The following is a 16909-nucleotide window of genomic DNA, read 5'->3' on the forward strand; positions in this document are numbered from 1 at the left end:
GAATCGACAGAACTCTTCCGCTAACGGGAGAAGGGGGAAGGAATGACCGATCACGAAGGGGTACTAATAAAAAGCACAATACCCAGGCCTATGGACTTCCATGAAGTCCCTTCCCGCTGGAACCATATCAACATGAGTGGGGATGTTATATTTTGTAAGGAGAGCATCGATATGAACTTGTTCCATTTCAAAGAGCACGGGGATAGGAGTAGGAGAAAGATCCTTGAGAAAGTAGCTTCGAGACATGGGGTGTCTTGGCAGCAACTCCTCCACAGTGGGAAAGTCATCCCCCTCTTCCACCGTCATGTCCTCACCGCCAGAGGGGAGCGCCACGGACAACAGGGTGGCATCAGAAACCCCCTCACAAGATCGATGTGTTCTAGGCATCTCTTCGGCGGAAAAGGTATTAAAATAACAGAGAATGCTATGAACAAAGAATGGGAGAAGAAGAAGCAGAAAAATCGTTGGAGCAAACACGGGAGGGATGAGAAAGGATAACCAGAAATGAAATGGCCAAGAGTCTTTGAAAAAATAAACCCTCCACCTATTTATAGGATTGGGTGGCGCCAGAATCGAAACGGAAGGCTATAGAATGGCACCGAAATTGAAGCGACAAGCCCTCAACCCCCGTCTAAAAAATGGGCATAATGATGACGCACGTGGAAATGACATCATTTCCCGATAAGATACACTATCCGGTGTCTTGTTGAGCACGCTATCCTCCCATTGTTGGCCAAGCCATAACGCTTCGTAAATCCAAATTTCTCCACAAGAGTGGGTGGTGTCTGCTTATCAAGGACGCACCAAGTTGCAACCTCGACAAGTGGAGGGACTAACTGTATGGGTCCAAATTTGGATGACCACGACCATTGACGAAGACGACAAACGACGAGATCTTCGTAGCTCGACGTCCTGTAGAGGACAACAGACAGCGAACAGAGGATGCATGACTTTTACAGTAGTGTAGGCCCAACAGGGGCAGTAGGAATATCTTTCGAATATTCCCTATGATATGCCTTTTAGGGTTTAGAAGGGGTTTATCCCTTATATATAGCGAGAAAACAACCTTGTAAAGTGAGCTTTTTTACCTGTTTAGCAAAGAACACCTACTGTAATACTTTTCTACATAAAAGATTGGCATTCTTAAAGTTCGATCACTCATTCTCACAAGATCAAGAAATATCTATTGTGTTCATCTTTTATAACTTTTGTTCTAGAGTTTATTATACTTAGCTAAGATTTACCTTTTCATTCGCTTTGACTGATTTATTCAAAAAATTTCCAATATCTTTTGAGTCAAACAAATATATACATACACATAGCCAAATTTTATGAAATATAAGTAGAATCAGTAAAAACCGACTTGGTTTGCTTTGCTGTATGTGGTGCTTTCTTTCTTGTTTCTTCGTTTTTATGTTTTCTTTAGTTTGAATGACATTCCATGTTCAAACTTCAAATGCTACATTCCATGTTCAAACTTCAAATGCTACTTTTTCTACACGTGCTATAAAGGCCGTTTGAAGTAAATTTGTTTATTTTTAATGGGGTTTGTACATACTGAAGAACTTTTTTTTTTTCATTTGCGATTCGGCATATATATATTGGGATTTAAATTCACATCGAAAAGTCTAATATTTGGAGTAGAGCTTTTCAACAAAGATAATTTCTTACCCCGAGTTTAAATTTGAGACCCTAACTCACGATAAAAATTATTTATATTCGGTAACCAAAAACCGTATAAAATTTGTATAATTTTTATATATAACTTATAGAGTATATATACAAAAATCTTTGTTCATAGTGAAGTAGTTGCAAGCTCCTTTCCTAATGTTTAGGATTTTATATCGGAGTTTGACTTTTGTTTTGTCCTTTTTTTCACTTCGCTGCAGCTGCTTGACTCATTTGCTCTTTAGTGGAACATGCTGACTAAGCTTTCAAACTAGAGAAATTTTCGTAAAGCACTATCTTTTAGTAGTAATTAGCCATTTATAGATATCATTCGCTATATTACGGATTATAGATACCTTTTGTGTGGTTATAAGATGTATTTGATGTATTTAAGTTATTGTATTCGTGAATACAGTAGCAAAAATAGGTGTGAATCTAGGAAGTCCAGCTAATTAGTTGTTGTATTCTAGTGTATTCGATTGTATTCATGGAGTGAAACATGAAATTACTGGACAGATTATTGTATTTAACTGTATTCGACAGTATTCACGGCATGAAATAGGGGATTACACTATTTTTAAAACGGAAAGTGAATCAATTAACATAATAGACTCCTAATATAACTCAACAAACTCAATTATAACACACAAATTTTGTATTTTCAGTTATAAAGAAGATTCTCAACCAAAAAATACCCCAAAACATAGCAATCTTCAGAGAAATTATATAATACATCTGAATACATAAATTATATTAATTAAAAAATATATATGAATACATTCATGGCTTATAGCGAGACAGTGAATATAATGAGATACATATAATACAACGGGATACATTGAAATACAATGAAAAAAGACTAGTGAATACAATGAAATACATGGAATACAACGAGATACATTGAATTACAATGGAAAAAAAGACAATGAAATACATCGTGATACATTGAAATATATTAACAGAAAATCAAGTTGCTCAGCCCCAAACTCCGTCGTCTTTGTTCAAGAACAAACCCTAATTTCCGGCGAATCCATCGTCGAGCAACGAAATAATCCACCTAGTATCCGGTCTATTATATCGTCTTCCACTTTGATTGAGGCCTTATCTTTCGATTGCTAATTTTTATGAAGAAAAAGATACCTGGGTTAGACAAGCCTGGAACCGACTCCCTTCTGATTGTTGTTTTTTTTTCCAGTCCACTAGTGGTTTTATTGCAATTACGAGATATGCAAGTGCTACTCCCTTGCCACCATCCGTACTCAACAGGGGTGTAGGTTGGCAGGTAAAAAGGTGTTTTCCTAGAATCGTCCCTCCTGCTCCCTTTCCTCCATGTTCTTTAGCAAAACAGAACATTGAATCATGAATAATGTCTTCTAGTTGATCTGGATGTTTACTTGCAATCACCGTAGCTACATAAAAGGCGGACTTTGGTGGTGGAAGTGGGAAGAGGTGGCAGGTCCAAGAGGGAATCCGTGGTGGTAGACGGCGGAGGTGGGTCAATTTAGGCATTAATGGTGGTGGGGAATCTGGTATGTTAGGGAACAAAGAAGCATGGGATTTTATTTACATTGAGAAATTTTAATGGGATGAGGGAAGAGAATGAGATGTATCAAAGTAGAGAGAAAAAAAAAGTGTAACTGATTAGCGTATTTAGTGGCTTAGGGCTAGGAGATAACCAAAATTAAATATTTTACTATAAACATTAAAATGTATTTATAGAATATAATTTTTTTAAATGATATTTATTTAATATAAATAAGGTGTTAATCTTTGCTATAGGAGGTAAAAATTCCTTGAAAGAACTTAAACATAATGTCTTCTACGCACATGTTCATCACCATTATTAAAATGTTTATTTTCATCTTAATTTATTCTTAACCAAGATATTAATATAAAAAAATTCGAATTCATTCACTAGTATGATATGCGTTACACTTTTTCTTTTATGAATATTACGAAGTGATTTAACACAATCTATATTCAACAAGATTTGTAACGTTTAAGAATTCAATCTTCTGAATTTTAAGCTTTTGGTACAATATTTTCTTGTTTAATTATTTTCTAGTTATTATTTTAATATTTGCTTTTATTGTCACTTACATACTCCATATATAAAAACTTAATATTTTAAGCAAGGGCAGAACTAGAAGGTCATACTTGGATTCTCTACATGCTCTAATAAAAAAGTGATCCATGATTCAGTGCACTAAATTCTCGCTATGCGCCAGATCCGAAAAGGGCCATACCACAAAAATCTATTGCCTATTGTACGCAACTTTACCACATGTTAAAATTTGGGACCATCTCATCTAAAATGAGAACGAATCATTAGAAGACTTCCTTCCCGTTGCATTCGTTACCCTTAAGTCGGTATTTTTTTGGGTATTATTTTTCCAAGTTACAGTTGACCCACATTTAGAACGTCGCATTAGAAAATTTTAAAAGGCAGAGGCCAGAGATCACAACGTTGAGCAACTAAGTTCTTTTATAAATAAATCTAACTTAATGGCAATTAACCTTCATCAAAGTAAAAGATAATAAAAATGTAAAAAGGACCAAACCCCCAAGACCAGAACCAGAAGGCACAACACAGAATCTGCAACGGTGAACAAATTCTACATTTTTGTAGCAATAAATAAACAGCCAGCCAAAAGAACGATGCCAATTCCTTAGCTTAATCGCAGAAATGCAGGTTGGCATGCATGTTTACTACATTTCTTGTGACCGTCTTACACAACGACTGACCCTTTTCTTGAATTCATCTCTTTTTTCCCTCCATTCCTTCTGCAAAACACCATACACGAGACATTAGAGATATTAGAAGGCGCAACAAATGAAACGGATACGAGTGTCAAGGAAATGAGGAAAGGGGCAACAAAGGGAAAGTTTAAAAGTGCAATAGAAACATTCAGACAAGTGTGTGTTCATAAAGAAGGAATTACAAATTGTTCCGTGGATTTTAATTATCAGCTACTTCCATATTGCAAACATGTGTTAAATCTAAATAATTGTAGGTTCGTATGCAAAAACAAAAATATCATTCATCAGCTAATTGATCTTTATCATTACACAGATCTTAACTTCAGTTAAGGTTTGACTGCCACAAGTTGAGAAATCGACAACATTTAGATTGAAGCAGGATATCGCTAAGCAAAAAGCTAAAAAATCCCAAATGAGTATGTGATACAATGTGAATTAGACAAGGAGAATATCGCCCTCCAACCCTTGCGGAAATTAAGTAGGTCCTGCTTTATGGGGGACCAACGAAAAGAAATTCATAAATCAGATTACTTACAGCAGCTTCAACGTTAGCAGGAGACTCATCGTTAGGGCTCGAAAGCATGGATATGATGCTTAAAACTATACTCTCCACCTGCATAAAACTCTCCAAGTCAATTTTGATTAATTAGAAGTTACACTGTTTAGTAAAGAAAACAGTATACACACGATGCTCTCCCCCAAACCTGTGTCACTCGGACTCTCCAAAATGCTGCCGCGCCCGTATCGGATCCTCCAAAAACGCATTATTTTTAGAGGATCCGACACGCATCTAACAGAATTTGAAGATTCCAAGCAACATAGCCCCAAACAATCACAAAAGAAAGAAAATGTAAAAAGGACATTTGAATCACAATAAATATGAATCACGTTGTATATACTATACTTTAAAGTGTTGAATGGTCAGGTCCAGTAAAACCTGCTGAAAACTCTCTTTCCCTCCACTTCCGGTGGGTCACTTATGGTCCCCCACTAAGCATAAAAGTTCTTTCAGTCAGAAAGAGACAAAAGACTAGAGCACTACTATTGTCCACTTACACTAAAAGGGCATAAATCAAAGATCATTCTTTGTTTCTTTTTTGCATTATAGAATTGCTTTTGGAAATGCTAGTATATAAATACCTATAGTGTTGTAAACCCTATAGGCGGTATGAGTTAACTACGAGACAAATTTATCACAAAAAGCTCAAGAACCAACTTACTTAAACAAGTGAGGTGTCAATATAAGCGATGATCAGCCAATATGCAAGAGTTAGATCATATAATAAAAGAACTCCCATGCAATTTCTAGACCAAACTTAACTCCTCATTCATATGTTCACTACTACATGGAGAGAGAGAGAGAGAGTAAACATGTATGTTCGCTACATCATCAGATATTATCAAAGAAATCTGGAACATTCTTTTCATGTATGCACTTGGGAATGAAGACAGTAAACATGATGCATTTGACAAAGGGATAAAGGATTAAAAGACGAGTCCATTCTGAAATTCCACGACCTACTCAATTGCAAAGTACCAGGATATTTCAAGAGAGTTGAGCATTAAAAAGAAGTATCATAACAAGAAGGCCAGCAATCACAAGATGCTACAACATGCATCACAGATCCCAGGTGTTGGGGTGATCTTGCCCTTACATTGCCTTTTACAAAGAAAAGAGTAGTGCAATGAATCAAAAGATCACTAAAAGAATTTTGGCAGTGTTTAAGATTAGGTCCAACGTAAGACCGGCAATTTCATATGGTAGTGAATGTTGGAATGCTAAAGTCCAACATATCCATAAGATAGTTGTTGCAGAGATGTGGATGCTAAGATGGATGTGCGGCCATACAAAATTATATAAAATAAAAATGACCATGTTCCACAGAAACATAAGGTGCAAGTAGAGCACGTATTGAGGATAATATGAAAGAAGGTCGCTTGAGATGGTTTAGCCCTGTCTTGCGACCTTCTCTCGCTTTATCCTCAATGCGTGCTACTTGCGTCGCCCTACATATGCACCAGTCCGTAGGTCGGTAGGTGTGGAAGTATGGTGAGTGAAGGCGTGTTAAAAGGGAACGAAGTAGACCTAAAATCACATGGATGGAAGCTGACTCGAAAGACCTACAAATCCTTGGAATCAATATAGACTTAGCCAAAAATAGGGCACAATGGAAGAAAAAGATCCATCTATGTGAAACTGTAGTTGGGAGTAGGCTTTAATTAGAGAACTTTTTTTGACAAGGTATTTTATTATTATTATATATATAAAAACTTATTTTCATTATTACTCTTATTTTATTTAGGCATGATGATGGTATGAATTGAGCTTAAAAAAAGAAGTGAGGATTCCAACACGTTTGGGACTGAAGCATAGTAGTTGTTATTCTTTAAGAGTAGTACCACAGGAGATCTAGGAGTTTCTTTTTTGGTTTTTCTTATTATTCGTCAGGAACCAAATTGAAACAGTAGCAAATTCTTGAGAGACATTAACCCCTTTAAGTACACTATAAGTAAGTTTTTTGCAGTATTGTTTGAAATGGATAAGGGAACAAATTTTCCTGCAAGAAGTCAGAGTGAGATTAGCAGGCATAGGAGGAAAGACAGATACTCTGCATGCATATTTCAGTAGCCATACCGTGTGGACAGGAGACCAACGCTCACTCGCAAGCTCATAGCCATTTGGATCATCACCGGGTGGGTGAAGAATTGAGATGCAAACCTTTCCGTCGGAGTAAACTGTATATAATACAGGAATACCAATCAAAAACTAAAATCAGCAATGATGATGGTAACGAAGATCAACAGCTTAATGAAGCCTATAAAATAGATATGTCGCTACAAACCATTAGGATGCCAGATATCTGTGGTAAATCTCACAGTTGGAGGACTGTTGGGATAATTTTGAGGAAAACTCATGATAGCATTAAAGAAACCCCCTTCACTGCAATTATAACAATTATGCAACGTTAGGCATTCCTCCCAAACTTATTTGTACATATTAACATTGGACAATGCAAATCTATACTCTTAACTAAATCACATGTGAAATCTTTCAGAAATCATATCTAATGTTATAGGACCATCAAACAGAGGAACAGTTATAAAACGGAATGCAAACACTGGAAAAGGGAAAATTAAGAATAATGTTTCTCTCAAAACCAGTAACAAGAAAGAGTGTAAAGATAACTGATAAAAGTTAACCTATTTTTAATAATTTTCGTCCCGTTCTTATTTCAAATAAGTATGCAGGAAAAGAAAATGCAACCGATAGAGCGATCATCCTCACGAAAAAGATGAATGCTAAGATCCTACTTTTCGACCAATCAATCTAATTCGATGTTATATTCTGCTATATTCACTTTAATTCCAATACAAAGTGCAAATCGACTGATAAGAGGTCCTTATTTATAAAGTTCAAATAAGTTTCCGCCCCAACTCTTATTTCAGACAAGTATCCTGTGAAAGAAAATGCTGTCTATAACTTGTTCATCACCACAAAAAAGGTGGACGCAAGATCCAATTTTTTCAACCATTCAATCAATATTTTCCAACCAACCAATCAAATCAACTACATATTCTGCCATATTCCATTCAGTTCCAATATAAAGCTAGTATCTTTACCAGATAAAATTAGAGAACCCTTGCACACACACAGTGGCGGAGCCACCTTAGGTTAAGGGGTGTCAACTCTTTAACCGGAAAATTACATTGTATAGCTAAGTCAAAAATTTATTTTTATGCATATATATTATATGTTGACTCCCCGTAGCTTCTTCGTGTATTTACTTCTTTATATTTTGACATCCCTTAGTGAAATTCCCACACACATAATTACAAACTTCGCCAGTAGACTTAAAACAGTTCAGAACCCAATTAACTTGAATCATGAAATCACAATAGAATTACACTAATCAATCATGAAATCTCATTAGAATTACTGCATACAGGGAATCCAGAAACTATTCAAAACCCGATTAAATTGTCCTTAATTAAACCCAAAAAAAATAACAAATTCAAGAGAGAAAAAGAGAACTGTAAGCCCAAATTCAAAATCCTTTTTTTAATAGAAAGGACTCACTATAGAGTATCTTGGGGGCCAATAATTGTAACACTCCATTCAAATAAGTTATTTTCATCAACTAAACCTGCTGAAAATCCATCAACTGGGTTTCTATTGAGATCTGCAAGGAAAAAGCACGGATCTTTAAATTAAAAACCCAAATAAAACAATTAAAACACCCCAATTAATAAAGACAACCCAAAAAATGGGTATATATAGAGAATTGTACCTTTGAGTTGTTTCTGAAGGAGAAGACTGGCTTGTGAAGGAGAACCTGAAGCCATATGACTTCAGAGAGAGAGAGAGAAAGAGAGAGATTCTAGAGAGAGAAAGTGAGGAATTTAAAGGGGTCTCAAAGAAGGTTCTAGGGTAGCGAAAGAGATGGAAGGAGAAGGGATACAGAAATTTATAGAGATGTTATTATTATGGAATTTATATACAAAGCGGTGCAGTGAATTGTATAGAGTCTTATTTCTGTGTGTATAAATTTTGCGGGGGAGGGGGGAGGACCGGGCGTGGGGGTGGGTAAAAAGTCTCTTTAAAACTGACTGATAAGATAAGTAATGGAGTATCGAAAGTGGCGGTAAAAAAAGAAAATTACATATCCTGTGGTGCAGATACGGCTGTCTAAGGGAAGGGTGCCAAGTGGGCCTGTTAGGCCCAGGCCCGGACATGCGAGCTCACATGGGCGGTGGGCCTAAACGGGCCTACCGGTTTAAGCCCGAGATCAGGGAATTTGAGGCCCAAGTGGGTCGGTTCTCTTAAAATGTCCGGTAAGCTCGAGACCGTTTGGATTTGGGACCGGCTCATAAGTGGGCCGGTTCAACCGGTTCTAAACGGGTCCAACGACTAATTTTAAAAAAAAATCTCAAACCAAAATTTGATCGTTGGGGCTTTATAAAATAGTCGTTATAGCTGCCAAAATAGTCATTTAACCCCTCAACTTTGTTTTAACCCCAAACTTTTTATAATTATACTTTTTCCCTATTTTCAACTATAAATACTCCTCATTCTTTCATTTTTCTTCACCAAAACATCAATTTCTCTCAATCTCTCTCTAATTTTCTTCAAAAATTGGTTACTTTGTTGTTGCAACCTGTGTGAAAAATTGTGAAGTTGATGAATTGAAGTATTCAAGTCTTCAACGATAATTATTTCAACAAGTTGTTCGTCAATTCGGTAAACTCGTTCTAACTCTTTAGTTTTAATATTATATTTTTGTTTGTTTTATTTAATTACTTTGTATAATTATAATTAAGATGGCATATTCCTTTAAAAATGTTTAGTAAAAATAAGAGAAAATTCAAGAGTGATGAATCTAGTGACCAATCTATTCCTCCTCTAATTTCCTGGCTTTCCCTACCCAAACCCCATACCTGCCCTCCACCTGCTCCTATTCTTGATAGTGATAATACTTTATTACAATTTACGAATAGTCAATATGTGCATAATGTTAGTGGTGGTGAACGCTTAGATGATTGAATATATGAATAATCTTTATGGTAATCCAACTATAGATGAAGAAGATGAGCAGGAATAGATTTAGATGAAACGCAACCGGATGATGATACACCCACTAGTCATGTTGCTCAAGTTAACCCAACTAATCTAAATGATGCCCTAGATGACCCCCATGTTACTACCCCTACTTTTTCTAGACAACCTTCTTAACGAGCCGAAACATCTCTTGTTTGGCCATTTTTTATTCAAATAAGAGAAAAAAATAAAGCTAAGTGTAAAATGTGTGGCAAAGATTTAGCCTTTAACCATGTTGATCCGGGGGACGAGAAGTTTAAGGAGACACATAATGATACACCCTCAAGATAAAGTTAAATTTTTTCAAATGAAAGCTGCGGTCCGGGGGCAAGTCCAACTAGTGAGCCTGACCCTAGTACCGGGTCAAATCAATTTCAATCGGAAATTAATACTGTTATCAGTGGTATTTTATATTATGACCCAAGAAAAGACAGGGAAGAATTGGCAAAAATGGTTACTGTTATGTGCTCACCCTATAGTTTTCCGTCTAACTCCCACTTTATGCATTATATTAGAAGAGTTTTTAATCTTACTTATAAAGGATGTCCTCGCATAACCGTAAAGAGCGATATTTATAAATATAAACATGAATATGAACAATATTTGCGCTATTTATTTACTCATATTAATTTTCGTATTGCTATTACTACTGATATTGTAGAAGTGGTAATGACTATGATTATCTTACTATTACAAGTCATTGGATTGATAAAGAGTGAATAATGCAAAAAAAGCGCATTATTGGTTATAGAATAATTAATTCATGTTACACATGGCAGTTTATTTCTAGCACAGTTACAGATATTTGTAGATATTTTTGCATTAGTGATAAAATAATGTCAATTTCAACGGATAATGCTACTAGTAACACTAATGTTGTAGCCTTGCTTACCACTACACTAAATCCTGCATTTAGTAACATTTTTCATGTTAGATGTATTTGTCATATTTACCATTTAATTGTGGGTGATGGTATGAAAACTTTAAATGTTGAAATTGAAAAGGTTAAAATGGCTCTTAATTGACTTTTTTATTCAAACCGTAGAAGTAAGCTTAGAGAATATTTTAAAAGATGCAATGAATTTGGCCTAAGAGAAAGAAAGGTTCCTAAACCTTGTCCAACTAGATGGAATTACATGTATGACAATTTAGTTGTTGCATATGAATATAAAAACCTCATAAACTCAACTTTTAATGCTCATGTAAGTGATGGTGATGAGCATCTTACAAATGCGGATTAGGCTAATATTAAAATGCTTGTAAATTTTTTAGAGACAATTCATATTGCTACAAATAAATTTTCTGGGCAATATTATCTTACTATTTCAAACTGTTTAGTTTATCTTGTAAATCTTGCAAATTTATTTGCTCATTTTTCAGAGGGTGGAAAAATTTATGAAGTAGCTATTGATTCTATGAGAAAGAAATTTTAAAAATATTTTTTCCCTATTCCCCCTATTTATGGTATTGCTGCCTTATTAAATCATACTATGAAATTAGGTGGTCCTCAATATTGGTATCGATCTATTTATAATGGTTTAGCACTTGCACCTGAGGAGTTCTCTACACTTTCAGACGCACAAGTCTCAATTAAAATACAGGCTCTAACTATTTATAGTGCTTATCAAATTGCACTAGATAATGCTAGACCAGATATTCCAACTCCTTCTTTTTCTAGTTCTCAATCATCTAAAAGAACTGCAGAAGTAAGAGCACTTACTTCTTGGACCGAGTTCAGGGGTTCTCAAGGTTGTACCACTAGTGATTGTTCACAACTAAATGAGCTTGAAGTTTATTTGTCATAGGGACTTGAGCAGGAGAATCCTGATGGCTCATTTAATCTTTTGGAATGGTGGAAGGGCAAAGAAAAATACTTTCCGGTTCTTTCAAGGATGGCCCGAGACATTTTAACCATTCAAGCTTCAACAGTGGCATCGGAGAGTGCTTTCAGTCAAGCAAGACTACAACTCGATGATTATAGAGCATATATGAGAGAGAGAGCTTGGAAAAAATAGTACTTTTCAAAGATTGGATCCGTTCAGAGCGAAGAAATTTTGGACTTGCTGAATCACAACCAGAGGTAGACGAAGCTTATGAAGAAATGCTAGCTCAACTTGCGGAGGAAGCAGCTTTGCTCGGAAGCGGTGATGAACAAACTTCTTTTTCACCACCACCAACGGAACCTCCTCCGAACCTTGATGGATTTATGAAATTTGTAAGAGATACCATGTAAAATTAATATGTAACTTGTATTTTGGCACATCTTGATTAGTTTATTTTTCTTCTCAATGGTGGTATTATTATAATTTTTATAATAATAAAAATTATAACGCATTCCTTTGAATATCTTTTTACAATATTTTGTGTTTTAAATTTGAATTGCAAATTTTTAAGTCACAATTATATACAATTAGTTACAAGAAAATGCCTTAGATATAAAATTTAAACAAATAAATAGCCCCACATATTATATATATATGTATATCTATACACACACGCGCGGTATATATAATTTGTCACGACCCCAAACCGGATCCGGTCGTGATGGCGCCTCGTGAAGATAAGGCTAGCCGACACAATTTTCAAATTCATTTTTAACAATTTAATAAGTCAATTTAAGTCATTTATAAGAATAAATCCCCAACAAGTATAAATTTGGCGAAATAGGAAAAGTGCGAAAATATATACAGCCCGACATCGGGGTGCCACAAGTCACGAGCATCTACTAAGGTCTAAATACAACAGAAAGTCTGAAAATGTACTAAATACAGTCTAATGAAATCAAGAGGGAGAAAAGCAGTGCTGCGAACGTTGGGGAGCTACCTTGCTAAACTCCGATGACTCTGCCTCTGACCAACCAATACCCGCTACCGGGTTCAGAAGTACTTGAATCTGTACACAAGGTGCAGGGAGTAATGTGAGTACTCCGACTCAGTGAGTAATAATAATAAATGAAGACTGAGCGATAAGAAATCACGTAAAACACATCAACATGTTGTATAGAAGCAGTATAAAACCAGTAAGAAAGCAATGAAGTTGTTAAATCTCTTAAAACATCTTAGCTCAGTTCAATCTTCTTTAAAATACCTTTTCACAGTTAAACAAGTAAACGAAAAGCAGCTAAAACAGATAAGCACAGAAAATCCGCCCCTCGAGCATAAATACCAACAGAAACATCCCCTCGGGCAACAACATGGAACAACACCAGCCCCTCAGGCTATATCTCACATCACAATGGGTACCCGCGCTCACTGGGGGTGTGCAGATTCCTGGAGGGCCCCCTTACGGCCCAAGCGCAATATCAAGCCATTTCGTGGCATATTCAATAGGCTCTCGGCCTCATATCAACAAGCTACCTCGTGGCGTACAAATCTCAGGCACTCGGCCTCAGAGGCGGATCCAGTATTTAATGTTTATGGGTTCCTACAACGACCTTGAGTAAATTTTTAATAATAACTAGGCTCACCTTCAAATATTTATATATAATTAGTGAATTTTTCAAACATATTTAGACTGTTTGGACAAAAGCTACTGGTTCAAGTGAACCCATAGGTCACAAGGTGGATCCGCCCCTTCTCGACCTCATAATCATAATCAGTGTATTACTGCTACGGCGTGCAGCCGACCCAAAAGTATCCTCACAACACAGGTCCTCGGCCTTACTCAGTCAAAATCTCATAAGCCACTCTGGCAATAGTAAAACATGATGCTCAACCCAAAATATTATTTGAAATATCATTTAATATGTTAAAATAGAGTAAACATGGATGAGTTATGAAAACAGTAGAATATAGCATGACTGAGTACAAGTTTAAAGTCAAAACAGTGAGGAAATAGTAGTAAAAATCCCATAAAGGTCCAAATAGTTGGCACTAGGCCCAAATAAGATATTCAGCCCAAAACATGATGATAGCAAGCAGTTTTTAATTAAATACGCAGTAAAACAATCATTCGGTATGGACTAATTCACAATCCCCAACAGTGCACGGCCCCACGCTCGTCATCTAGCGTGTGCGTCACCTTAATATAGCACAACAATGTGAAATCTAGTGTTTCATACCCTCGGGACAACATTTACAACCATTACTCACCTCGATCCGGTCCAAGCTCTAGCCCACGATGCCTTTGCCCTCACGAATCGACCTCCGGATGCTCCAAATCTAGCCACAATCAGTACATAACCATTAAAATATGCTAAGGGAACAAAGCCCACTCAAAAATATCTAATTTACATAAAAAATCCCGAAATTGCTCAAACTCGGGCCCAGGCCCACGTCTCAAAATACGATAAAAATCACGTCAATAGAATCCTCGACCTCTCACGAGTCTACCCATATCAAATTCATTAAAATCCAACCTCAATTGCCCATTCAAATCCCCAAAAGAATTCTCAAACTTTTCTTCCATTTTCCTCCAATTTCCACTCTAATTTCTCAAATTAAATGATGAAATTCAAGACTAAATCATGGAATTAAACCAAATATGAGTGAATAATACTTACCCAATTGCTCCACTGAAAATCCCTTCAAATTTCACCTTCTCCCGATGCACAACACACTCAACACTTCGCGATCGCGACACCTACTACGCGAACACGTAGAACAAATGCATTGGGGGCCATCTACGCCTCTTCCTCTATGCGAACACGACCTGAGCCTCGTGAACACGATGACCATAGACCTCATACCTTCGCGATCGCGGAACCATCTTTGTGAATGCGAAGGCCAATTCCACAGCCTCACACCTTAACCCTTCGCGAATGCGGGACATGCATCGCGAACGCGAAGGTCAAAAACCTGCAACACCAACATCAGTAATTTTGCAATTTTTCACAACAAGAAATGGTCTGATTGACCACTCGAAACTCACCTGAGGCCCTCGAGACCTCAACAAAACATGCCAACATATCCCATAATATCATTCAAACTTGTTCTAACCTTCGGAACGCTCAAAACAATATCAAAACACCAAAATCACATCGGATTCAAGCCTAAGAATCCCAAGAACTTTCAAATTTTGCTTTGATCAAAAAGCCTACCAAACCTCATCCGAAAGACCTGAAATTTTGCACACACGTCACAAAATGACACAACGGACCTACTCCAACTTCCAGAATTCTATTCCAACCCTTATATCAAAATCTCGCCTATCAACCAGAAAATGCCAAAATCTCAATTTCGCCAATTCAAGCCTAAACCTTCTGCGGACCTCCAAAACACATTCCAACCACGCTCCTAAGTCCCAATCTAAGGAACTAACCAAATAATAAAAATTCCATTTTGAGGTCATCTACTAACAAGTCAAATCTTTCAAATTTCAAGTTTCAAACTGAGAAATGTTCTTCCAAATTCACTTCGATTACCCTGAAACCAAAATCGATGATTTACATAAGTCATAATACATCACATGAGGCTAGTCATGCCCGAGAAGTGACGAGCAAAGTGCAAAAGCTCAAAACGACCGATCGGGTCGTTACATCCTCCCCACTTAAACATACATTCGTCCTCGTTGAATAGCCAACCAATCGCTGAATAACCTTACCATGCACATACCCGGGGGTGATCCCATGTCACCCTATCTCATATAGGTTCGATAACACAATGTAACTGAAATTTCACAATTCAACCTAGCCCATCAACCTTAGAACCATATTTCCACTTTTGAAATCATCCACAAGATCAGAATCTCACATCTATACTCTGAATAAGCCCGAACAAGCTGTAATAACCCATACTTACAACCTCAGGTGCAATTACATGATATACCACATAACTCAAACACTTGAAACGATAACTTCTAATCTCAGCAGTTGCACACAACAACCGAATACCGATAGTAAACCTTTTATCAACTAAAGTCTCATTCCAACACTTTCATATACTGCCAATGATGAATGAAATACGTAGAAATTCAATAACCATTCCTCGGATCAATCATTCATGAAGCCACTCCTCCTTTGTCAAAGGCCCTAGAAAATTTCTGAGCCAAACATCGATATTATCCTTCTAACAGGCCAAAACCAATTCCGTTTGTATTCATTTTAGATCCCGGCGATCTCATCTAATCTAACATAACTACTCTAGTGACATGACACATCAATACAATATAAAGCCACAACTCGTGCAATCTGCACACTAATAAGCAACAATCTGATCGTACTCAAATCATGAAAATAACTCAAATGAGAGAGTTATACCGCAAGCTCACCAGCACCACCACACACAATGTTGAGAACCCGTCACACCTCGTAGAAACATGTGATGATCCAAAAGGGTCATCACTTGTGTTGCAAGTAAATTTAGTGTTCTGAGGCCTAAAAACCTCTTTTTTACCTCACCTTGATTTGCATGTGTGGTCCGAACCCATATCCGGAGAGCCTTCTATGTGAAAAGATGAGAAATAGAAATTTCTAGAGTTAAAATTTTGATTTTTGGTTGACTTTGGTCAATATTTTGGGAAAACGGATCCGGATCCGTGTTCCGATGATCCCGGGAGGTCCGCAATAAAATATGGGACTTGGGCGTATGCCCGAAAATGAATTCCGAGGTCCCAAACCTTAGAAATTAATTTTTGAAAGAAATTATTTTGCGGAATTATCTAAGAAATGAAGAAAAAAATCAAATATTTGAAACTATTGGTATCGGGACCGTATTTTGGTTCCGGAGCCCGGTACAAACTTGTTATAGTATTTAAAAGATAACTGTGAAATTTGGTGAAAACAGAGTTTATTTGACGTGAGTTGGACTTTCAGTTGAAGAGTTATGAACTTTGAGAGTTCTTGATGAAAATGTTGAGTTTTGAGGTTTAATTCATGATTTTACATGTTATTTTGATGATGTTATCGCATGAGTAGGTCCATATGATGTTTTTGAGCTAGTATGCACG

General features: G+C 36.7%; 1 protein-coding gene across 2 annotated transcripts; it reads right to left on the reverse strand.

Moving 5' to 3' along the window:
* Positions 1–4135: 4135 nt before the first annotated feature.
* LOC107820117 (ubiquitin-conjugating enzyme E2 7) lies at positions 4136–8941 on the reverse strand. 2 transcript variants are annotated; one of them, XR_012700386.1, is made up of 6 exons: positions 8718–8941; positions 8507–8609; positions 7272–7369; positions 5133–7164; positions 4964–5041; positions 4136–4452 (listed from the first exon to the last, which is right to left on the reverse strand). XR_012700386.1 is itself a non-coding variant. In XM_016646333.2 (6 exons), exons 1-6 carry the CDS (start codon positions 8770–8772, stop codon positions 4378–4380), a joined length of 510 nt encoding a protein of 169 aa, XP_016501819.1. In that variant the 5' UTR covers positions 8773–8941; the 3' UTR covers positions 4136–4377. The 2 variants fall into 2 exon arrangements, 1 of the variants encoding a protein (XP_016501819.1); XM_016646333.2 differs by having other exon boundaries at positions 7064–7164.
* Between the last annotated feature and the right edge of the window lie 7968 nt (positions 8942–16909).

The sequence above is a fragment of the Nicotiana tabacum genome, chromosome 16 (genome assembly GCF_000715075.1).
Source record: "Nicotiana tabacum cultivar K326 chromosome 16, ASM71507v2, whole genome shotgun sequence".
Classification (NCBI taxonomy): Eukaryota; Viridiplantae; Streptophyta; class Magnoliopsida; order Solanales; family Solanaceae; genus Nicotiana; species Nicotiana tabacum.

Bases quoted from the DNA above. Each gene is read 5' to 3' on its own strand.
- LOC107820117 (XM_016646333.2), bottom strand. From the start codon at position 8,772: ATGGCTTCAGGTTCTCCTTCACAAGCCAGTCTTCTCCTTCAGAAACAA. The intron at 8,610-8,717 runs GTACAATTCTCT...TTTTCCTTGCAG, and splicing joins CCTTCAGAAACAACTCAAAG to ATCTCAATAGAAACCCAGTT. The intron at 7,165-7,271 runs GTTTGTAGCGAC...TATTATATACAG, and splicing joins AGATATCTGGCATCCTAATG to TTTACTCCGACGGAAAGGTT.